The sequence below is a fragment of the Psammomys obesus genome, unplaced genomic scaffold (assembly GCF_907164565.1).
Source record: "Psammomys obesus unplaced genomic scaffold, mPsaObe1.curated_primary_1811, whole genome shotgun sequence".
Taxonomy (NCBI): Eukaryota; Metazoa; Chordata; class Mammalia; order Rodentia; family Muridae; genus Psammomys; species Psammomys obesus.
In genome coordinates, this window is record NW_026585895.1 from 8,693,166 (window position 1) to 8,718,009 (window position 24,844).

The window sequence follows — 24,844 nt, forward strand, 5'->3', positions numbered from 1 at the left end:
CTTGTCTTGTTTCATGTGTATGGCTGTTTTGCCTGCCTGTATGGATGCCCACTGCATGCATGCCTGCCCCCCAGGGTGGTCAGAAGAGAGTATGGGGTGCCCTCAGACTAGAGTCACAGATGGTTGTGAACTGGACCCAGATCTGCCGCAGGAGCAGTCGGTGCTTAACCACTGAGCCGCCCGCCCAGGCCCCGTGGAGTTTGATGATCTCAGGGCGTCACAGTGGTGTTTTGAGGGCACGAGCACTCCTTCACACACCCTCCCCCTCCCATTTCAGACCCTGTGCAGGTGGCTTCTGACAGTAAGGAAAAACTATCGGATGGTTCTCTACCACAACTGGAGACATGCCTTCAACGTATGCCAACTGATGTTCGCCATGCTGACCGTAAGTGTATTTGCTGGGGGTGGAAGGTCACCTTCTGTCTGTCGTGGACTCCCTGACTTCTGTACATTTCTATTTCTCTGGAAAATCTACCTGTGGCTATCTCATGGCTGCTCACACTTGTCCTAGCTATGGTAATAATAGATATTTGACAGTTTCTGGCCTATAAAGCTATAACATCGTTGACTCCTTAAGGTGGGCAGATAGCCCTGGGTGAAGACGGGGCCTCTTTTCAGTGTTCTCTTTTGGTAAGTCTGCTTCCATGTCCAGTCTTACTCCCTCCCCCTAATGCCTGGGTGTTCAATGGAATTTCTTTGTGGAGGAAATGAAAGTAAGTAACAGAGCAAAGAAATCCCTGGATAAGATTGGGTGGTTGCAAAAACCCAAGATGGTCTGGGGGCATCATCCATGAGAATGCAGAATTCTGAAAGAACACTTGCTTGGGGAAATGCCCAGTGAGGCCTTGGGAGAAGGAAGGGTAAGAGTGGACATTGTTAGCGGCTAGAGTGATTTATAGAGACCACCAACACCCCAGGCCGGGGACAAGCCTTGGGGTTAACTCCGAAAGCAAATGCTGATGGCAAGAATCAAAACAAAACCCTCTACCCATTCCCATTTGCTTGCAAGAAACGTTTGTCTGGCTCCTACTTACCCTGTTAAAGAGCCAAGAAGAATGTATTCTGTCTTAAATATGTTAGGTTCTCTGCTGCTTTGTAACATAGACATGTATGGATATGTGCTCATGTGTATGAGAAAATATAAACATGTTTACGATGCAAACAGTAATGGTGGGTCTGGACTCTTAAAACACCAACACAAACACCCACTGCCTCTGTACCCATCTTAAAATTTAGATAACATTGGGGCTTCTGGGCTAAAGGCATTTATTTCCTTTTGGTCCAAATGAACAGGTGTATTCTACCTCTTCACGGAAATCTTCACCCTGCGTTCTGGCCGTTAAACTTCCACCCAGCCTTTAAGGGACTTGTCTAATGCCGGTTTTCTACAAAACCCAGCTTTCTCCCAACACATAAATAATTCCTTCCTCCCCGATAATGCCAGCGTGGGGCAGCTGCATTTCTACCGTGTGTCTTCCGTTCCCAATCCCTTGTCTTCTGCTAAGCCACCTGAGGACAGAGACAGTTCCTCGTTCCTTCAACAGCTTTCAGTGTGTCACCAGCCTCCATATCCCAGCACACCTGGCCTCTGGCATGCGCTCGCTCTCTCTCAGCAGTCCATGTTTGACTGGCTTCAACCCGAGTGTGTGTAAGGAGGCGAGACAGAAAGATGTTAGCTTTCTGCTTCGGAACTTGTGAGGGTCCACCTCTGCTGAAGGACAAGGCAGACTGCCGTGGAAAGATGGACAGCCCTGCCTTCTACTGTGTGCCCCTTCGGAGCTGATAAGTTACTTATGGGTGGAAAATGCTTTGACCCAGGTGGCTTACTTGGCTCAGTGGACACCATTGCTTGGAAACAAAACACCACCTTCATCTTGTTCTACTTCCCTAGAGCCCAGTAGACAAGAAAGACTCTCTGTGTGCAGAGTGCATGACTCTGCCTCACAGAAGGCAAATGCTTGTTAGCTAGTTGTCTTGGGAAGCCTGTGGGTTCGTGGGACTGTCAAAATAAGCAAGCAGAAATAGTGCTCAGAGAAAGGAATCAGGAATGTCTGTGACACTGTGCATTATAGATATGAAAGGTGGTGGTCTTCTATGACAAGCCTCTGGGAAAGAAGGCGCCTGACAGTCCTGGAGGGGTCGAAGTGCACCCACAGGTATGAGAAAGGACGAATACTGAGTTTCCATCGGTGAACATTTTTGTAGTACCATCAGTCTCGATACCTCTTAAGAAGCAGGGAAAACTTGAGCTTTCCAGCTATGTCCCCTGCCTCCGCCACGTAATTGGGGGCATTCTCCTCTCACGGTATTTTAAGGGTGCCATTACTCTTGTCTTCGCTTGGCAACTTGAAGGGCGTCACTGTTAGGAAAAGTCTGGGTTTTGTTTTCGTATTCATGCCGCTGCAAAAATAGAAGAGTCCACTGTTGTCGTTCTCTGGGGGAGGTGGGCAGGAGGTCGCAGAGTGCAGAGAGGAGTCTGTGGAAAGGAGATGTCAGTGGATTTATTTTAGCCTCCGGCACATAGAAGTAGATGGCAGCACCTGGCAGAGTCGTTACTTTCCACTGAACTTAGTGACGGGTTACAACGGGCCGAAACGCCAGCTTCTGCTTTTCTCTCACACGAGCATCTCTTTCAGCTTGATCTTGGAAAATCTCGTGAAGTAGAATTTTTTTTGAATCAGGAAAACAGTTCTGAGGCTAGCTGAGCCTGCTCGAGGTATGCAGTCAAAGTGCAATTAACTCAATCATCAAACCTGGTTTCTGACACATGATCTCAGCCTGTGGCAAAGGACACACGTCATGTCCACGTATGGGCACCAGAGCTGCACACATCCCCGGAAGACCCCTGAGGTCCTTCACTGTTTGGGGATTCCGTCTCCGTTCAAAGGACCATGTATTCTGTTTGACAAGTTGGAACCAAAACAAAAATTTTTCTTTAATCTAGATTCTCTTTTTTTTTTTTTTTTTTTTTTTTTTTGAGACAGAGTCTCATGTAGTCTAGGCTGGCCTTACACTAGCAATATGGATGGTAATGCCCTTGAATTTCTTTTTAAAAACATAATGTTTTGATTATTTTTAAGATTTTCAGGCACACACACTATGTATTTTGAGTATATTCATTTCTCATTTCCCCTCCAGACTCCTATCAGCATATTCGCCACCTCCCCTCATCCCAATTTCACATCATTTTTAGTTAATTTTTAATTTTCTGAAACTTTCATTCATGAACATTGTATTTACATAACTTCCATTCCTCCTGGTCCTCCCTCGAACACTTCCTTGCCCCCTACTCCCTCTCAGATTCACGACTCCTCTCCTTTAATTGCATAATTACACTTATGTGATTAATTCTGACTGTATATACAGCTTTCTGAGTCCATATGCTGTTGCTAGTCCGTGCACATGTTTAGGCTGACTGCTTTGGATTGGTTAACCTAACAGGCAACTCCTCCTTGGTGGAGACTGAGTCTCTCTGTCTGTCTCCCTCCCTCCCTCTCTGTCTGTCTCTCTCTCAGAACCACTAATTGCCTGTAGTTCTTCATCTGGAAGTGGGGCCTTGTGGAGCTCCTCTCATCCGAGCTGGCATGTCCGTGGGTGTCATCGAGCAGGTCTTGTTTGGGCAGCCGCACTATTGGGATTTCCTGGGTGCAGCTTCGTGGCATGCACGGAAGCCACAATCTCAGAGCAGATATCTTGGTGCTCTGGCTCTTACAATCTTCCTGCTCCCTTGTCCAAGACATTCCCTGAGCCTTAGGTGAAGGAGTTGTGCTATAGACATTTTCGTTGTGGATGGGCACGGCCACTGTCTGCTGTTTCCAGCATTCTGACCAGTTGTGGATTCTTGTACTCTTCAAGAACCATCTTTGATGGGGAGTGAGAGCTATACCTGTAGGTGTGAGGACACACATTTAGAACACAGTTTGGAACTGTACTGGTTAGGAAAAGCAGCCATATTGGGTTCTCCTCTAGAGACTATGACCTTGAAGCCATTGGTAGTTGGCTAGGTTTACAGTAGCGGGTGTGAATTCCTTCCTCTTAAGCAGGACGTAAGTTCAAGTAAACAGCTGTTGGTTATCTCCAAGATATCAGTGCCACCATTGTGCCCTTGTGGAAATTTTGTCACGTTCCAGTCATTTTGTGGTTGGAAGGCTTAGTCATGGGTGGGACTGTTAATTGTTTTTCTGCTTTGGCAACTTGCATGGCACTTTTAGATACCAGATGCTGTGAGAGCTAGTTTTCAGAGCAGAGGCTTTCAGGTCGGTTCTAGCTCAATTTCACTGAGCACTGGATTTGAAGTATGTAGGGTCTCCAGAAAGAGGTCTTACCTACAGGCTGTAGGAGGCAACCGAGAGCTACAGTGACAGGCTATGTCATTTTGGGAGTTTGTTCAACTCCTCTGACCAACAACTCGAGGGGAAATTTCCCATGCCTGGCACTGGGAGTTTTGTTAGACAGTCTAACACTCCTAAGGGAACATTATCACTCCAAGTAATGTATCTTCATGTAAACTGTTGTTTACACATGAATGCATGTATGTGTATTTTAAGAAAATATGAAAATACTATTTCCTTATGACTTTTAAAAACACCCTTAATGGTATTTACCCCTCCTCTCTCCCTCTCCCTCTGCATTTCTTTCCCTCCCCTCTTCCCAGTTATCCTCCCCCCCCATTCTCCATTTATACCTACACAGCATCTGTGTTCCACAAGCCCCTCTCCACCCCGCCCCAGCCCCATGGCAGCTTTTTACATTGCTGCTTTCTGGGCATACTTTAGGTTAAACTTCTGATCATCTTGCCTCAACTTCCCAAGTGCTGGGGTTATCCAGACAAAAATAACAGGAAGGAAGGGACGGAGGGAGGGAAGGAGAGAAAGAGAGGAAGGAAGGAAGGAAGGAAAGAAGGAAGGAAGGAAGGAAGGAAGGAAGGAAGGAAGGAAGGAAGGAAGGAAGGAAGGAAGGAAGGAAGGAAGGAGGAAAATGAAAGGAAAGAAAAGAGAAAAGAAAAGAAAAAAAGAAAAAAAAAGAAAGAATTTTTAAACTATACCTCAACTATTGAGTCAAGCTAGCCCAGAACGCCCCGTGTGCTGAAATTTCCTCTAGATGGCGCTCCAAGGCAAAGTTTCCCTACCAGTCCCGGGGAAAAGAGGCTGGGGGCCTTCAAACCTTGACCAATCCTCCTTGAAAGTGCTTCTTTTCTTCCACCAGGTGAGGTTCAGGCCAGTGCAAAATAAATGTTTTCTTTAAAGTACTCGCCGCCAAAGCTGGTCTGTCGGAACAGAGCCCGTTCTATGAGGATGAGCCTGTTTTATGACCGTGCGTTAGCCTGACTAATCCTACATTCTCTGTGTGACTGGAGACCTAATTGTGCGGTTTCCTAAACCCATTGTCTGAGAGGAAGGGAAGGTGCATAGCTTTGCCTCACTGCTGAACAAATTTTTGCCCACAAACCACGAACACTCAAATTAGGGATATGTACACCAACTTCGCAGCTTTTGTCTCTAAAATCATTTGACAGAGAGAAAATAAGAATATTGACTCAGAATGGTTATGCACAAGCGTTCAGTCTCATGTTTAGAAAACCAAATAACTTTAACTCATTAGAAATTAAAAGAAACAAAGGAGAACTCTGCAGGACAAGCAACTTGATCTGGGCTTGGATGGACGTGTAGTTCACTGGGAACCCCATTGATCACTTACTGATTTGTTCCGTGCACCTGGCTGGAAATTTAAAATTTTGTTGGAATCAAAGCTCCAAGGTTATCTTTTAAAAAAAAAAAAAAAAAAAAAAAGAAAGAAATACCTATATAATTAAAATGTTCCCAGCTGTGACTTCCTCTAAAAATATACTAGGTAATGCTGTCATCATTTGTGGCTCAAACAGAGACTAACAACCTGTATGTCAATGATACCTCTGTAAGTTCTTACGATTTATGTAAGCAGAAGGACAAGCTGCCACGCTGTGCAGGTGTGTAGTGAAAGACAATAACCCTGGCTCCTGCATTCACAGTGTAAGCCAGACACACGAAGGAACCATTTTTGCTTGGATTCTGTAAACTGAAAGGCCTGCCTTGATGTCTAAGTTACAGGCATACATTTTTGTTTATTTTAAAAGTGATGTATGATCTCCGACAGATTTTCCAAGGGGAACAGAAAGGGTTTTGTTTAAGAGTCAGGATTCTTTACTGTCCTATAAATAGACTCATTATCACTTAGGGCACGAACCTGCTTCCTGTAGGGCTCAATAAAGATAAATTGAATGAGTGAATTTAGTTGAGGGTGATATTATTTAAAGAACCATGTTGCTCAGGGTCCAGGTATTTGGGTTTTCTTTTTTTTCTTTTTTCTTTTTTTTCAAACTATAAGATGATGAACAACCTCATTGCTCAAGATCTTGCACTTACCGCATCATGCTAAGGTTCAGCTAGGGTTCATATAGGATATTATGATCTTGCAGAATTCACTGGATATGAAAAGAGAAGAGCATGTGGTCACATTAAAATTTACGGTGGCACCGGCGGCGTGGCGCTGGTGGGGAACCGCAGTTAAACACTGTAGTAACTGAGTGCCGCAGTGAGCCCACGGACACCTCCTGACGCTTACCGGGGGCCCTAAATCTTCAGGGTGGAGGTAGTGTGCCTTCGTCCATCTTTGTGTTGTCAACAAGGTTATTTGGGAGAGATAGCCAGCCACGCCATTCTATTTTCTATTGATAACGCAAACTGGAGAACAGAAGGGATATTTGGCGGGGGGGGGGGGGGGAGAATCTGCTCAGGCTGGGGATCTCATGTCACCCGCTGACTGCCGTTCTCAGATAAGTCCTTGATCTCTGAGGTCAAAAATTTCTCCCGTAAGGAATCTTAGGAACACAATGAGAATGCTTTGCTTCCCCCTTGGGAAGGACGGAGCCAGCCAGTTGTTAAATAAAACATTTCAGTAATCAGAATCCTTATCACGACAGGATCAAATTCCTTGTGACATTGGCAGGTACAGTAAGTTCTGTGACCGACTGTAAATGGTAATCATGTTTGAGATCTCCAGATAGCAGTTTTCCTAGCATCACCTCGCCAGCATGAGTCGTTACGCTTACCTTCACAGAACTATATGTTAGATAGCTATTGCTATAATAATATAATGAAATTTGCACCTTAAAAAACATTTAAATCTTCATGTGGATGTAACATAAAAGTATGGCAAATTTCACATTTAGGGAAGGAGTGATGTTTAATGTTTCTGCAGAGCATCAGCTGCGGACATCCTAAATCATCAATGGGATTGACCAGTTGGATGCAGCGGTTCAGTCGCATTGAAGACTCCTGCCCTTGAGTCATGTGAAAAGTCTTTTATTTTTCTTCTCTCCACCTGCATTCCAGAGCCCCAATTAGGCACTCCATGCTTCTAGCTGATCTCTTTAGTCAGATTTATTTTATAAAAGAAGAAAGGCAAGGCCACACATAATGAAGAACCTGGTGTGCTAATAACCTAACATACAAAGGGGCAGAAGACTCGTCCAATCCATTTCCTCTCACAGGAGAGTAACCTCCATAACTCACTTTAAGCACTGCCATTCATGAGTTATGAGTCATTCCCTCTCCAGTGAAAATAAATTCTCCTGCACCATCAGCCTGCACTGGGTATTTTTCTTAGGACATGTAAATTGTAAAAGTGTACAGACATAATCGTGTCTGACATTACCAAGAGACTGTAAGCCTTGGCTCATGGACAGAGGCTTGTAAGGAAATGTGTGGACTTTGGGGGTGGGGGTGTCTAGTCACAAATGGGGGGTTCTTTGGGTTGTGTTTTTATTGAAGTGAGTTTATTCTTGAGGTTTTTACAGTGTTGGTAAACTGCTTAATCTGTCGCTTGTGTTTTATGACGCCAGACAAATCCTTCAGGTCAAAGAGATCCAGCCGCCCAGCCACAGCCATTTATCACGGCTTCCATTTTCCGCGCTGTTTGACTTCCTAGTGGCACTTTCTTGGGACTGAAACCTGGCACCTAAGGGTGTTAAGTGAGGGGCTTTAAAAAGTTTTAAATTTTCACGGGTCTTATATTTAATCCTGATTCACTGATGGCAAATAAAATTTGGGGTAAGCTTCGAAGAGTCCCCAGATTCTTGACATCCATCAACTGGGTCTCTTGGGATGCTTTGAGAGACCCGGCTTTCTGCACAATTAATATACAGCAACTGATCTCTCCATGTGCTCACAAACCTGTGATGCTATATTGTGCTCACTCATAATTTATCATAAATAAATAAAATATAAACCATATTTCTAAACATGCCCCTTCGCCCAAATCTAAGGACTCCCATTCTTAGTGTTAAAAGCTAAGGAACCTAGTATATATGAAAGAGACAGCTCTGTTCATTTGTGTATATAAATCCGAGAAGAAGCCTCCATTTCCTTGAGTACTTTCCCAGGCTTATTTCTCTTTTCACCGATGCACTATTCTTAAGCCTTGCTGTGGGACTTAGTCATGGATTTTCCTTGTATCACTCTGTCTGTCTCCTTTGCACAGTTTATCAAAATGTGAAAGAAGAAATATACTGACTGATTTTTATGTGACCACATCAGGACTTTCTGAGAATGAAAGAAAGAGAGTTGCCAGCCATCATATGTTATTTCTGCATACAGAAGGCTGAGGCAGGGGGATTGTTGTGAGTTCAAGACCAATCTGGGGTTAGATAACCAACCCTGTCTCCAACAAAAGACAAAAGAAGGTTGACAGATGCCAAAGACTTGTGTTGAAATCTTCTTGCAAACAAGGTGATTTTATGTTCAGATGGAGAAAGACTACAAAACAGACTCCACTAACATTAGAGAATGTGTATATGGCATTCGTATTTTTAATGTTTTTCTAGTTCCGAAATATTTTATAACACAGTGATAATTTAAACATTAAGTCTTGGAAGCAGTTAAAAATAACTAAATGTGATAGAGAAAATCAATCAAAAATGTTTCATTTATACATTAAAGATCTACTCGACACAAGGATCTTACAAGACACATGGTTGGGTTTTGATACTTCTCCCTTCTGTGATTGGCCTAGGTGAGCATTTGCAGTGTTATTTGGATGCAATAATCACCATTTGCCCCAAACACATCTTGAGTTTAGGATCCGATACTGAGTATGTACTAGACTCCCTGGATGCAGAAGAAAGTCGTTTGGGGATAGACTCAGTCCACCAGCCCTGAGCTTGGTAGGGAGAATCATTGTGTGCTTAAATCAATACTTCATTAATGCCAAATAAATGTTTGGCTACATTCGTCTTCAGAAGAAAGAAAAGCTATGCCCAAAACTACCCCACTCCCTCAGATAATAACTAAACTTGCATGGAGGTGTGCGGTGTGCTACGATCATGGACAGGGCGGTATGTCGCAGCTGATGGCAGTCCCTAGCCGCTGTGGACATCCTGGTCTCAACAGGCTGACATGCTCGGCAGTCACCACGGTTAACACCGAGAGGGTCTGGCTGCTGAGTGTCGATGTGACAGTCTGAGCCTTCTTGTCCTTTGAGGACTAAGGTTGACAACTGCTCTTCTCCTCTTTCTGTTTTCACCACATGTGATCTCTGACTGTCAAAGAAGGACCTCTCATTTAAAAAGCGGGCCAGCTGTGGCAGGAAGCTGTTAAGCTTACTCAGAAGCCCTGCTGGCTATCAAAAGAAGTCCGCTGCTACTATCAAACTTGAAAAATCCTCTGCCTAAAATCGCTGACTGGAGTATGTCACATAATTTGACTGACATTCACCAGCCTGTCCTTAGGGCTTGTACTGAGACGTTGCCACTGCCTCTTGGAGCAAAGGAGACAAGAATCCCACCAGAAGCACATTGGGCCTGCAGTAAATGTTAGAGCCCGAACATGGTCCTGGCTCTCCCGTATCTGAGATGTGTGATGATTGGAGGTATCACTGCAGGTGCCCTTCCTGTAGAGCCATGGCTGCCTGTTGGGAGGTCTCCGGCTTGCAGACAGATTCCTCACATTAGAGGTGCCCTAGCAGAGCCCTGTGAACCACCGACAGTGCCCTCTGGACATCTGTGTAGAAGACAAAGAACCTTATGGAGAGTACTACACTACAAAGAAACCTTCAAAGCTCTGGGGCTACAGTAAGTGGAAATGTACCGAGCCACGGCTCGGTATAGTGATGTTGGCCCTTGTGCACTGGATTTAAAACCTAAGAGAAGTCACACGCTTTTTGCTGAGTGCTGCCTCACTGCTGCCATTCACGGGACCTGTAAACTCAAGCCTCTAACCATCTCAGCTAGAACATGCTGATTGGGTCAAGGCAGGACTTCCTGGGAGCACCCTGCCTTTCAAAACGCTTGGACTGGCCTGGGAGGGATGGCCTGCTTCTCTTGTGTATGAGAGGAGAAAGTGCTGGACTAAGACCTCCCTCCTACCCGGGTAACTCTGCAGGTCTGGGCACCTTCTGGGCTGCAGACAAGACAAACATGCAATTCGTGATGCACTGTCTCCAAACGCAAAGACGGCCAGCCATTTTGGCCATCATGCTCTCCTTGCATGATGCAGAATCTCCCCAGACCCAGCTATCCAGTGGCCAGGTTCTCAGCATGAGTGGGCTGTACATGCAGCATGGAAAGAAAGGCAGAGACCTCGGCCGTGATCTCTGCTGCACTCCGCCTTTGGCCTAGGCTGCTACAAATACTAAGTTTTCTAAGTGTTCGGATACTTTTCAGAATGTCACTATTTCCTTTAAGCCTGGAATAGTTTGGTTACAAAAATGTTTGAATTTTTCAATTCACATAAGCTACTTCATTCTTTATTTTCTATTCTAACTTAAAAAAAAATGATCATGTCCAAAACTTTTTGAAATTACAAATAAAATGTTCTTCTTAAAAAGCTCTGAAAACACACAGGGCATATAAACTTTAATAAATAAATGTTCCTGTAGATTTTTTTTTGACACAGAGTGGAGTTTTTTGTGATTTGATTACAGCCTCCTGGTGTATATCCAGTAGACTCTCTCCTGTACATGTATTAGACATTTTATAAAAATGGACTGTTCCGTCTCTGCTGCCAGATCTTTGTTTTCTATTGATCCTCATTTGTAAAATGCTGTATGTTACCAGGTTGATCTTGGTGCAACAGAGGCAAGTTCAGACTGAAAAATGTCAAATGGCCTGGTAATGATACATGTGTTAGAAAGGAAGCTAAGAAGAGTATGTGTTGAGAGGTCCTTGTAAGGGCTCATGAAGCTGACGTGTTTAGAAGCGTGCGCGCCATACACCAGGCACCGTGACAGTATTGATAACTGTGAGTGTTTCCCCACGCCTGTGTTCTCAAACAGACCAGTTGCTCCCTCACAGCAAGTACCTGGAAAATCATTAACTGCTGCTCCCAAGCTCCACCTCAGGCAGATACTGCTGCTGTTGAAACCCAACAACTGTTTGAATTGAGCAGACGCTCACGGCAAGCCATGTTCTTTGTCTGTGACAGTCTTGACTTCCCTGCTCTGCAGACAGCTGAACATGAGGACTCTTGCTCGTTCGGGTAGTTTAAAGGCTTCTCTGTTGTATGCTATAGGACAGAGGGACAAGTCATCCCAGGAAACACGCCGGCGCCTGGAAGGCCTACCACTCACTGGAGGCCTGCCCGGAAGGCTTTTCTTAGGGGCCTTGAGAACTGGATCTATGCACCTGACTCTCTCTTCACTTAGACATACTGTATTTATTGTTCATATTTCTGATATACATCATGAGGGAAGGTGAGCAAGAAGATATATTAACACAAAGGTCAATAAAACCCATAATTATTGAGGAAAGACATACTTTTATTTGAAAATAAAGTAATAAGCTAGAGTCAAGAAATGAATACATCAGGACATTCTCCCCCTGCCGCTCTGCTTTCTTTCTGAAAGTATCTGATCTTCAGCAGGCAGCTGAGCTTTTCTGCTCAGTATGGGTAAACAAAGGTCTGAGTGGATGGCACTGAAGAAAGATGGATGAGCGAGGGAAGGAGCAAATAGAAACTTAGTGGCAGGTGGACACTTTTCAGGCCTGATGACTCTCAGAAACCATTTACCAGGCAGCTTTAAATCACAGTCAGGAGCGAGGTGCTGCCTCAGTAACTCAGGTACCACCGTCGGGAGAGGTAAACATGCCTCGTGGACCGCATGTCTGCCGAACTTCAAGGGTTCTTTATTCTGAGGGTTCACACATGAGCTCCACAGCCTTGGAGTGATATGAAATCATTAGAGTTTATAGAAAGAGAGTTTGTGTATCTCATTAAATTCTCAAAAGTATCTGTGATATAAATTACTTCAGAGCCAGGTACTGAATTTCAAAAGAAGGAGGAAATAAAAGGCTATTGTGAAAATACAAAACAAAAACAAAAACAAAAAATAAAAAATAAAAACAAAAACAAAACCCAAACAACAAAAGGAGAAAATGATAGTTTAAAATCTAGAAGCAAAGAACAAGCTCCAGCCCTCCACCTTCATGGCAAAGATGGAGAGAGAAGGGGCAGGCATGACAACAGTTTCCCCCGATCTGCCAAGGCTTGGGAGCTAGAGGCAGAATAAAATACAGTGGATGGATAAGGAGACAGTGAGTCCCCAAGCCCCCATCTCCCCTACATAGTGGAGGCCTTGTTCTCACCCTAACCTGTGCAGGAAGCATCATCCTGGTGGACAGCAGGAAAGGGTACCTGTGGAGAGTAGAGAATCATGGGAAAGCCACAGCTCATCCTTTTGTTTCAGCATTTACACTGTCCTAGGCGGCAGATTCGAGAGGTGGCAGACCTGAGGACAGATCTAGCATTTGGGGGCCTCCACCAAAAGACAGACATCTGGTCAGCCTACAGCAACGCCTGGCACCAGGCAGGCACCGCCCTGGTGTGTAGAGTGAGCCTCAGATCCCGTTGCTTGTGAGTGTGGATGGTCAGCCAAAGACTTTTGGGAGAACACAAGAAAGAGCTCAGAGAACACGGGCACTTCAAAGGGACAAAAGAACATATCAGAAATGTTGACTTCTTCAGAGAAGTAGGAAAAGAGATAACACATCTGTGGGAGAAGAACAATACAGTATTAGAAAAAGAGCAGGAAAATGCTTATAAATTTAAAACTCATGGAAAGAAAGAAGAATAGTCTGCACAGGAGATGGAAGGAAAAAAATATCTTTAAAAGATAATAGAACCGATGTTCGACCTATTGGAGTTCCACTCATGAGACAGGGAAGTGTGCTGAGGGGCTGCTGAGACAGCTCAGCAGGGAAAGGTGCCACACCTGACCACTTGAGTTCAGTCTCCCGCAGACACACGTGAAATAAGAGAGCAGACTTCTGAAAGTGCCCTCCCTGCTCACCCTACGGCTCGTCCATGCGTGGACGCCTGTGTAAAGGTTAAATAAGTAAGCGTAACTTAAAGCGTGCTCAAGAAAACAACAACAAAAAGATTTGAGGAGCCATGCGCTGGAGAAGCAGAGCCTGCAGATTAGACTTTGAATGTGAACAGAATGACAAGAAAATCCTGCACCAATTATATATTCATGAGCTTACTAAACACTAGGAATAGAGACGACATTTGGAAGCAGGCAAACTAACACGGAAAGTATTCAGAATTAAAAATGGCATATTCTTCCCAAAGGCAACTTTACAAACCAGACAACAAAGTAATTAGTGTTTGAGAACACTGAGAGAAATTGTTTGCCCCTAGAATTGTTAGGCAAACTAACGGTTGGGTGTGAGAATAGAATAAAGTCCCCTCACACCAACCACTCAAAGCCTTGGAACAAGTGGCTACCCAATAAAGGGACACGGGAAAGCATAGGTTGCAAGAGATAAGAGACCATCCCCCAGAGGGAAAAGCGGAAGGCCAGAGAGGGGACAAACTGGACCTGACAACCCCACGGACACAAAAGATCACATAGTGTGAGACTTTTTGTTCTCTTCAGAATTGTTTGATAGATTTTATTTTTAAGTCATGAAGGATACGGAAAGGCGTAGATGTTTCAAAGAAATCTGAACTCCAGGAAATGAAAGTATTAAAGAAAAGAGTCATAGTGTATTAGTCAGAGGGGCAGAACTTACAGGGGGCTCAGCTCTGGGCATGGGTGACGCTGGGAATGGAGGGGAGGTGCAGGGACCGTCACCTGTCATTTGCCACCATACAACCAATGTCTCAAGGCCCACTGGGGAAGGATGTAGGGCATCAGCTGTGAGCCTCTAGGCACAGGATGGAGCCTCTCTGTGACTCGATTTCCTCATGTGTAAACAGGGATAATAATAGCCGTTATCTCATAAGACTGGTAAAGAAAGTATTAAGTAAGCCAGGCAATTGGAAACTCCTGAGAGAGTTTATGGAAACATAGGGATGGCTGTGTAGATATTTGGTGACTAATCAAGTGCTAAAACGTACCTATGTGGTAGTGATGTCACCAAGTTAGTTAAACAAGTGAATCTGGCTGCCTTGAGGCATCGGGAAGTAGGGATAATGTGGGGCTGCAGAATTTTGGCTTTAGGTTTCTTAGAAAGCTATTACGGGTAATAAAAAGAAACAAAAACTAATATCCAACAAGTTTTAAAATGAAGGGTGCGCGCAAGCTTTGGCGATGACTTTGGCAATAGCCCCAGGCAGTTTATTAACATTTTTATTTCTTGTGTAAGTGACATCATATGTATTTCCAATCTAGCCAAGGAACCGAGTCAGTTTTTGAAAAACAAAATTGTCAACACGGGAATCCATTGCTCAGTTATTTCTGTGATAAAGCCACAACTAATTAAAAAAAAAAAAAAAAAAAAGGTTTTCATTGCCCTATAAGAGGCTTACAGGTACTAGGCTGTGATGTGAGATTTGTGGAGGAGAAACATGCATGAAAAGTCATTTCAAGCTCCCTCTCCTCCTCCTACCCTGTGATACAGAATTTAATAAGCAATGGAACAGGAGACTTGCGCTGCAAGAGGGAGGGGCAGTAAAAGCCTCGGATGCAGAGGCTCTTTCTCCCAAAGATGTGCTTTCTCTTCCCAACTAATGAAAGGGCCTCTGGAGCCAGAGAATTGGTACTGTTCTTGTGCCCATTATGATGCCCAACTGCTCTCAGCAGGAATTACACCCCAGCCATGCAGCTCAGGCAGCAATCGGGATCAGAAACAAAGACTGCCCTTGATTATCAGTCCCGGGAAACCGTTTAACCCTCAGTTTTCAGTACTTACCTGTATGCATTTCAATCTGTCCATCAGCCTGGTATGGATTAAGAGATTTATAATTCTAGAATAACATCAAGAAGCAATTTGAGTGCTTCTCTATTCCACCATTTACTATGAAGGACGGTTTGGCTGTGTTTGTTTACTCTCATTTGAGTAATAGCTAGGGGATAGAACTATTCAACTTTGAATGTCCCTTCATGTCCCCCTACTTCCAAATGCGATACTTATCATACTGTGTGCAATGGCAAAACACATTTCACTGTGGACCTTTCCCAAACTGTCGGTGTGGAGAGCACAAGCTCTAAAAGAAAAACAGGGATGGAACAGGCTGACCCAAGTCCTGGTGTGACGGCAGCCCCCACCTGTGAGGACCTTAGGCCAAGCACCTGACCACTCGACACACTGTCAGCTAAGAGGGTGACAGTTAATCACTTCCTTAAATGATGTGGGCATGAAACCAGCCAACGGCTGTTCAGCCAACTGAGTTTCCCCAGTCTCCCTGCCCCTGGCACTGACTTGCCATTGTCCCTTCTTCCCAGACGGCTGGGTTTCAAGAGATTCTGACCGAGGTGGAAATTTTAGCAGTGATTGTGGGATGCCTGTGTCATGACCTCGACCACAGGGGAACCAACAATGCCTTCCAAGCTAAGTAAGTGTTCTAATTGTTGTGATTTTAATGCATTTGCTTTTCTGTTCAGAGCCAAAGGTGACCAGCGCTAAAGAGCGAAGCATTAATTTCTGGCATCAGAGGCCAAGGCCGCGCAGGCTTGGGCATGCATGTCAGGGGGCCCATCCATCTTTATAATTCCCCATTCTTCTTTTAATTGCAAATTTGCCCTTCATGTCATGCTTGTTGATTTGGTCTGCCTCTGCTGACCTCAGGCAGAGAGCACAGTTCAGGTTTTCAAAGTCCTATCTGTTCACTCTCAGCCCATCTGCCTCCATCTCATGACAAGCTGCTTGGACCCGCTACTCTCAAATGTGGTTTTGAGATGATTAGAATAAAAATGGGCTCAGGAAGATTAACGAGATAAAGATTGCCTTGCTCTTCCCATTCCTAGTCCCATGAAAAGATGGAAACAGACAAAGGAATCTCATAGACACAGGGATGGGTACTCGACTGTTCACCCTGCACAGAAGTCACAAGGTAGACCAGTCTGTCCCCAGATAAGTTGTACAGGTCCAGAAAGCCACGTCTTGGTGGCTCGTGTTGTGGTAAGGGCCCTAGGACATAGGTGTGGTAGAAATACAGGCGTCAGGACTGTTGCAATGGGGTCAGGTTTTAATGTTCTTTGAACTAGGTATCTGTGAAGATGGTCAGGGAGTGTGGAGAGATGTTTCAGACGGAAAAAGTGAGACAGGCTTCTGTAGAGGTGCGGGATTAGCTCTCAGATGACAGATTTCAAAGTTCTCAGAGAAGGTAGACCTCCACTAGCTAAAACTCCAACGACCCACTGTCAGGGAACCAAGTGCTTCCAGCCTGTCATTTCTTCTATTCCCCGAACCACCTCCTGAGTCAGACCTTGGTGTCTCGGGCCCTTGTGTTTGGGCTAGTCTAGCAAACTGTTTTGACCACGCGTCCTTCTCTCCATCCTTCCTCCTGTAGCCCACCACTTCAAGCCTCCCTCCTCCATACCCAGTGTCTAATAGTTCCTTAACCCTCTTAAATTTCTGTGACATTCAGCCTGCAAACGCCCAGCCTTAGTTCACTCTGACAATTCAATTTCTTGCTGTCCTGTCTAGACTTGTCAAAGCCCTGGGAGAAAATATCACAGTTATGCGAGCTTGCGTCACGATAGATATACGCCTTCCTCAGCTCAGCTGCGGGCTCCGGACGCCATGCCGATCTCTGCGCATGCTCCACCAGCTCAGCCGCATTGCTCTCACAGTTACGCTCCCTGGTGTTCCCGGTTCCTAAGCCCCACTGCCTCCTCACACCATATACACAGCACATTGCCTCCTACCTCACGGAGAAAATTGAGGCCATCAATCCAGAACTCTCCCAATTTCCTCCCCTGCCACCTACACACTTATCTGCCCCTCCCATCCTTTCTTCTTTCCCTCCTATCTCAATGAAAACGCTGTCTTTCCCACGTCTGAGGCCAATCCCGCCACCTCTGGACCTTTCCTACCTCTCTCCTGTGGGACTCGTCCCCATCAATCTCCCTCCCTGCATCTACATCTTCCTGCTATGGGTGCTCTGCATCTCGTTAACAGGAACACTTCTGCTCCATTTTGAAAAATCCAGCTACACCCTCCACTTGTCTTTATAGCGACTGTTCTGTTTCCTTCCTTCCTTCCTAGACAAGCTTCTCGGAAAAGCATCTGTGCTGCTGGTTGTCTTTGCTTCCTCCAACCCCTGCCTTTGCACAGGGCTTTTGAGCCCCATCTCATAAGGAAAGCTGTCCTCAATGGCCTCAATTTCCAAAGCTGTTGTACTCTTTACCATACCCTCCATTCTTGGCCCTGCATGCCATGGGTTGTATTTTCTTACTGCCTCCTTCCTAAACTTCTCTTCATTTTTTCCTCACAAAAGACATTTATCTATCTGTATAGCCTTTCTCCTCAGTTTGCCTCAAGGCCTCTCTCCTTGTGTCCCCCTATTCCTCTTCTGTGCAGGGTCTCTACCCATCTACTCCTGAGCTGCATCTCAGAGCCATAATTCACACGTGCTTGTCCCCAGGTACTCCTACCAGCTGTTGGAAGAACATCCTGCGTAAAGACCCGGAGTTCTCTCGTTTTTATTTTCCCCCTCTTGGCAACCTCAGTGTCATCTCATCAAACCATCTCATCTTGGAGCAACTTCTGCTTTTTCTTTTAATCTCTTCTGATGCTGCAACAGAAATCCCAGCCCTTGAGCTGGCGAGGTGGCTCAGAGGTTAAGGGCACTGGCTGCTCCTCCAGAGGTCCTGAGTTCAATTCCTAGCAACCACATGGTGGCTCATAAACATCTATAATGAGATCTTGTGCCTTCTTCTAGTATTCAGGCATACATGCAGGCAAAATATCATATACATGATAAATCTTATAAGAAAAAAGAAAAGAAAAAAAAGAAAGAAAGCCCAGTCCTTCTCATACCCGCTTGATCTCTGAAAAATCCTTTCTCATGCACAAAGGTATTCACGTCACTCTCCTGCTTCATCCTCAGCCTCCTGTGAATTTTAGATATTTATATTCCTTAGTTTATCCCCTTAAGGCTCCTTTATATCCGACTCTGGCTTATTTCTCTGGCTTAGCACTGACTTACCCATCCATTCATCCCAGACAGAAGGGACTTGGTCTCAGTGAGGCCCTGCTAGCTCACGTCTCTCTGGCGGCCATTGCTCTATTTCCCCCTTCAGAAATGCCCTTCCGCCCCTTTTCGCCACAGCTCTTCTGAACACATCACTTCCTGGGTTCTACCCTGATGCACACTCCCCTTGTCGTTGTTTCACGCCTTCATAGTGCCCTGGCAATGTCTTTCCAAAAATATGCCCCTTGCTCCATTTGAATTGATGACTTTCAAATGTATCCCCTCCTCCTCCTCTTCAAGGCCTGCCACCCCACAGGGCCAGAAACATAAAAACACACTTGAAAATACTTGCTGAATAGATGAACGGTAACTGGACGAATCGTATGTGTTTTTATATACCTTCCCAATTGAGTCTCTGGATTTTTAAATAAATGTGCCCTTTTATAGATGCAGATGGTGAAACATAGCCTTTAAATGCAAGGCTTTAAATAAATATAAGTAAATAAATAATAAATAAATACTCTTGAGGCCTATTAATGCCTTTTGACTGTTTCCTATTTAAAGTTTGTCTGAATTTCCTGATTTAAAAAAATAAAAAACAAAACTCCTCTTTTCTGTGCCAACTGTATACTGTCAGTATGTTTTCCTCCAGGACCTTCTTCCCAGCCCCCTGCCACATTGCCACTGATGCAGAAAGAATAGCTAACTAGTTAGAATTGTGTCTGTGAACCAAGAACGAGCTCTGTGCGTAATTCTTTGGAAGAGTGGCATGCACGACGGCACAGCGTTCCTGAATCCCACTGACCCTCCATCCACGGCCAGCCTGTGTGTCACACTGAACAGGGCCGCCCTTCCCAACATTGATCCCTCAGCAGATTAGACCAGGAGTCCATACCTAACCAAAGACAGTCCAACAGACAGGGCTGTGTATGCTCACGACACTGCATCCGCCAGCTGTAGAGAGCTGAGCTGTGGCTCCTTGCAGACTTGCAGCTGCCGAGGGGAGAAGAGATGCTGTCTACACACAGAGTAGATGAGAGAAACAAGAAAGGAGTGCGGGAGGAAGATAATGGCCAGAGAGACATGAAATGTAGAGAAAGCGAGGAAAAAAAAAAAAAAAAAAAAAAAAAAAAAAAAAAAAAAAAAAAAAAAACAGCCTTCAATCCTGTCTCTCCCATTACTTTTCCTACTTCTGGGGCATACAGCCATTCCTACACCCGAGTCAGGGTTCCTCTTCCTGACAAAAACTCATTGTTCCACATTTTTGTTTCTTGCAAATACCTGAGACAAGGAAAATGATAATTTGCTTGTTAACTCTGCTAAGCCCTCACCCGTACTTCTGTATGTAATTTTTGTCTCCATTTTACAGCTTGTCCAAATTTACCAACCAAAACATAATGTAATGGCAATCAGATCTGGGCTCTCTGATTCCAAAACAAACAAACAAAAAACCATTCTTTAACTCTTGAATCAATGTTTTCTTTGACTTTTTAACATCCACCTTGGACTCTTGATCCTGCTCTTTCAGTTTGTTGACCATCTTTCCAGATAAGCCTTAGAAACCTAAAATATATTCTGATATCCAGCAACTCAAAATACAGTGCTGTAACCATTGTGGAACTGAGCTAACCCTTTCATACCAATCAGTGTCTTAATCTTTCAAAAACGGGAGTGAATGCCCCCACATCTCAGGTCAGCTGCTCATGGGTGAAAGATGTTCAGAGTTGTTGGGTGAGTCATAAGTCACCAACACGAGATGCTTGTGTATGTTCCAATCCCACCATCCACTCTACGTGTTCTACGGTGGTAGAGATGTCCTCAAACCAGGTCCTCTCGCACCCAGTTTCCCAGCTCATAGATGTCCATCGGCTCTGCTACCACCCAACAAAGTCACGCTTGGATTCATAACACTATTGACAATTTGACCTCACTTAAAAGTCCACTTGACAGTGAATGTCAGAAGAGACTTAGCACGCTCTTTAGTGATTAGGATAAGATTTACTCAGGGAGTGTACCATGGTTTAAAATCCATAGGAAGAAACCTGTAATCTCTTCCCATTCTTCAATAATAGTGTTTTCTGTGTCCAAGGCCTTGTTCTAGGCATTCTGAAAGAAGTAAAAAGTGCATCAGACAAACCCTTCTTTTGAACTTTTCATAGTCTAAACACAAACTTTTAGATGATTTTGGCAATGGAACTTAAATGCTACAGTTATTAGATGGCAAAGCTTAGGCTTCCTTTTTGCCACATATAAAGCTATTAAAAGGAAAAACAGGAGACTTTTAGCAAGGGACAAATTACTATATAAAATGCAAAATGCCCCTACAATAAAGAAGTGTGACTTTAGTTAGAGCACCAATTTGATTTATACTCTTAGCCTTTCTGATAAGTGAACCTTTGCATTTTCATATTTTATCTTTAATTTTTAAGTATTGGAGCGCGTGCAGTGAATGATCAATAGAGAGGCCACCAACACCACAGTGCTCTGAAATTGCTCTTCCCTCTGTTCTCCGGGGACAGCACTGCTCACTCATCCCCTCTCTATTGCAGCTGCCCCTGATGATTAAATATCAGTACGGCCCAGCTTTGTAGTATATTCTCCTAGGAGACCCCTCCTATTCATTTCTAGCATAATCTCTTACACTCATTTCTTGGGAATGAAAACCCATCTTGTCGCTTTCGGCCAGGTCCCAGAAGTGAAATACTAGGGCGCATTAATCTGCCCTGACAACCTAATCCCAGTCCTCACCACCTCCCGGCTTCCTAATTACCTTTCATAGTTTGCCTTCTTAAAGTTTCCTCGAAGCCACGGCTGCACACTGCCATTAATTCTCTTCTCTCAAAGAATGCGCATCTCCAGGGTGTGAGGAAGGGGTACCGTGGTGTGCCCGGGCTTTCGGTGTCTGCACGAAGCGATGAACGCGGGTGGAAACAGAACTTCCCCCCTTTGCCTTTCCGTACCTTTCCCCTCTGTGTACTGCCAGTCTAAGAAAGACTCTGTCTGGGGTGAGCCAAGCCATAATGCATATCAGAAACAGTCACTTTTAGAAATTACCACGCTTCCTCTCTCTCTCTTCCCTTACACCATGTACGCAAGCACGTATGCATGTAAATGCATATGACCATATTTCTGCAACTATGGGGTATGTGCCCAAAGCCAGTGATATGATAGATGTATTTGCCATAGACAATCAAAATGAGATGCGGTGTTCAAGTCAAGCTTCTCATATGGCCGATGGAAGATATTTTTCATTTAAAAAGTAGGAGCATATATATTCATGCAGTGTTTTGCATGAAAGATGAGAGCTCTTTAGGAATGGCCTTATGACCAGGAAAGAGCACATACGGCTCCATGTCATGCCCTCCCTGTAGAACCATGGTGCATGTTTTCACATATTGCTGCCCCTGGGGAACCCTATAATAAGTGGCTTGAACTTTCAAAGCCAGCGTTTCTCCAAGTTATTTGATGCTGGAACCCTTTTTACTTCAGCTCATCCTATCTTTTGGCATTTCAAAGAAGTAATAGTCTGTAGAATGTTTATTGAGCAACGTTTATCCTGACAGATGGGTTTATCTTCTGCCATCATGCTTATTTTCTGTTTAATTTAAACCGGCTTTTGTTCTCAGAGATCCTAGGACATTCACAGCATGTGAGGACATAAGGGCATGGGCAGACAGACTTCCAGGTGAGCCTTGGCCAGGAAAGAAAGCAGTCAGAGGTTTGGAAGCCTTAGAAGTACTGATCGGAACTATATACAGTCGTACAAATCAGGGGTCTGCAGGAAACAGAAAAATTGCTTCAGTGACTCTACTGAAGTTAGTACCAGCTCCATCCTCTGGATGCTAAGACAGCTCCTTGCCTACAAGAAGCTGAGTATTTTAGTATTGGTCAGAGCAAGTATTCTACATGAATCTGGAAGACTGTGAGCCTCCTGAAGGTAGGATCCATGGATTACACATCTGTATTTCATGTGCCTGGGACTTGACAAAATAATAATCATCAGTGCTTGTTGGTTACATTAATGATAGGTACATGAATCCATGCATACATGAATGGATGAATGAATTCCAACATCATATCGTGTGCATTTCCAAGACAGATGACAACTGACTTTAAATGTTAACCTATCAGTAAGATTAGCCTGACCTTTATTCCCTTCTCAGATGCTGTAGTGAGCCTGGGCCAGGCTTATGGAAGTAACAGACACCTGACTAAACTCTAGTTCCCTCCTTCACTAACACCTCTCCTCAACCTGACCTTGCTGCATCTCCCAGTATGCAGCAGTGCTGACTCTCCAGGGGCCACAGGTACTCTGGACCCCAGAAAATGATGGTGGCCTTGGCTTGCTTCACATTAGAGGTGCAAAGCATCTTGGGATTGAAACCCTTCTTATATACAGGCTTTTTTTCTCACACCAGCAGGGCAGGCTACAAGCTGGCAATCTCCAGCCTTTGCAAGTTAAAGCCTGACTGTCCTTCCAGTCAGGCTCCCTGCAATAAGGCAGCATGAAAAACCTGGACCTGGATGAATCCGCAACTGAGTCCTAGAACGGTTCTTTGATTCCCTGGATCTCTTTTGACCCCTAATGTGCTCCAAATCTTATTACAAAGTAACAGTTGGAGATGAACTGTTGGACCTCCTTTAAAAAGTTCTTTGCTGGACTGGCACTGTTGAGGGCTAGGCTCTTCTATAATCCCCCCAGGTCTCAATGAACATTTTCTTCATTTAAAATGGAAATGTCTGTGTGTTTTAATTATCTGTTAATAATTAATGTAAGTGCCTATCCGCTCCCTATCTGGCACTATGACAGGCACTTTCAAGCATTTTATTGTAGTCTCATAAACAACAGATGAGGCAGACATACAACATGATTTCAGAGACAAAGAAACTGAGCCTTAAAGTCAAGCAATTGCCCAAGGCTACTTCCTGAAGGAAGAGCTGAGACCTCAGATCCAAGGAATTCTCTAGTCTTCTACACCAAGATATGATGGGGACCTTGGGTGAGCAGACTCTAACGGAAGGTTGTTAAAACATACGCAGAGTAAATAACGAAGACTGCAGAATATTCTCCAAGTCTTTCCGGTGGGGAGTCAAGAACTTATGATATGAGAAAGTTTCTGTGCACACTCAGAGACATGTAAGGCTTAGTTCATGAAGCCTACACGGGTCTCAGGGCCAAAAGTTATAACACACTTGCATGCACACACACACACATACACATATATACACATACACACCACACACACACCCAGGTACATGCACACACACATACACACACACACACACATACACACACACACACACACACACACACTCACCCCCAACACTTGGGGTCTGTCCTGTTGCTACACGTTTTACTTTTCTCATTTTCTCATGGTCACATCTCATCTCTCACCAGCCTGTAAACTCATCAAAGTCTAGGCCTGTGCCTCATTCACTGTATGCCATCCATAGCATCCATCCTAACCAATGGAAAGTTCTGGAAGAGTTTGCTTCAGAGCTGCATGGTACCTAGAATGCACTTGCTGGTTGTCCACCACGCAAAGCAGTGTAGTCCAAAGAGCGGGTGTGGGAAGCAGTAGGGTGAAGGGTCGTGCCTACTCAGCCTTCCGTTCTCTTTCAGGAGTGACTCAGCACTGGCCCAGCTCTACGGGACCTCCGCGACCTTAGAGCACCACCATTTTAACCATGCCGTGATGATCCTTCAGAGTGAGGTACGACCAGCTCTGCGTCTCCCCTCTAAAAGGGCCAACTAAACGATCCCCGTTCTCTCTGCGCTGTGCCGAGTACAGAGCCGCAGAAGAGGCTGTGTTTAAGTTAAACCCAGACCTCATGGCCTTTGGCGAAGCTATCACTCGTCAGGGGCCTTGTTTTGGGCCTTCCCCAGCTGACCCAGTTGGCTTCATTGGAGGTTTTGCCTATTCACGTGCTGGTAGCGGTTGTTATCAGAGCATCACCTTGGTTTTCGTTAAAGGACACAGCCTACCGAGGAGAAGATTGATTCCTAAGTGGCCCGGCTTCCCCATTCTGGGAAACTCAATGCCCTGGAAAGAGAGCGTAGAAACAGTAAGGTCAAGCTTTGATAGTGAAACTGAGGATAAAAGATGAAAGAACTTAGATTTTGGGGGGTGGAGGGTAGGACCACATTTGAAAGCGAGAGATGACCACTAACCCCAAGGCCAGGGCTAAAGCCAAATGCCTTCTTTCGCTTCCTGCAGCAACACGGGACTTAGAAGGCATTGGAGTGTTGACGTCTCTCTTTCTTCAGAGAAAAACAAAAACCACTGACTGACCCTGGCTGCGGAACCTGAGTTTTTGACTCACCAGGGAGATGGTCTAATTATTTGAAGGCATACAGACTGTTTTGATTTTTGATTTTTCAGGCCAGGAAAGGATCATCTATCCCCTGCTATTTGTCAGCTCTCTAGCTGTGCCATTAATTATTATTGTTA

At 44.7% G+C, this 24,844-nt stretch overlaps 1 protein-coding gene across 1 annotated transcript in view; it reads left to right on the plus strand.

The window, feature by feature from the left end:
* The window catches only part of Pde11a (phosphodiesterase 11A), a 287,680-nt gene that overhangs the window by 200,464 nt on the left and 62,372 nt on the right, over positions 1 to 24,844 (plus strand). The window contains exons 12-14 of the mRNA XM_055600598.1: positions 278 to 385; positions 15,700 to 15,809; positions 24,016 to 24,106. Of these exons, the coding sequence (XP_055456573.1) occupies positions 278 to 385; positions 15,700 to 15,809; positions 24,016 to 24,106 (309 nt within the window). The remainder of the gene's footprint in view (positions 1 to 277; positions 386 to 15,699; positions 15,810 to 24,015; positions 24,107 to 24,844) is intronic.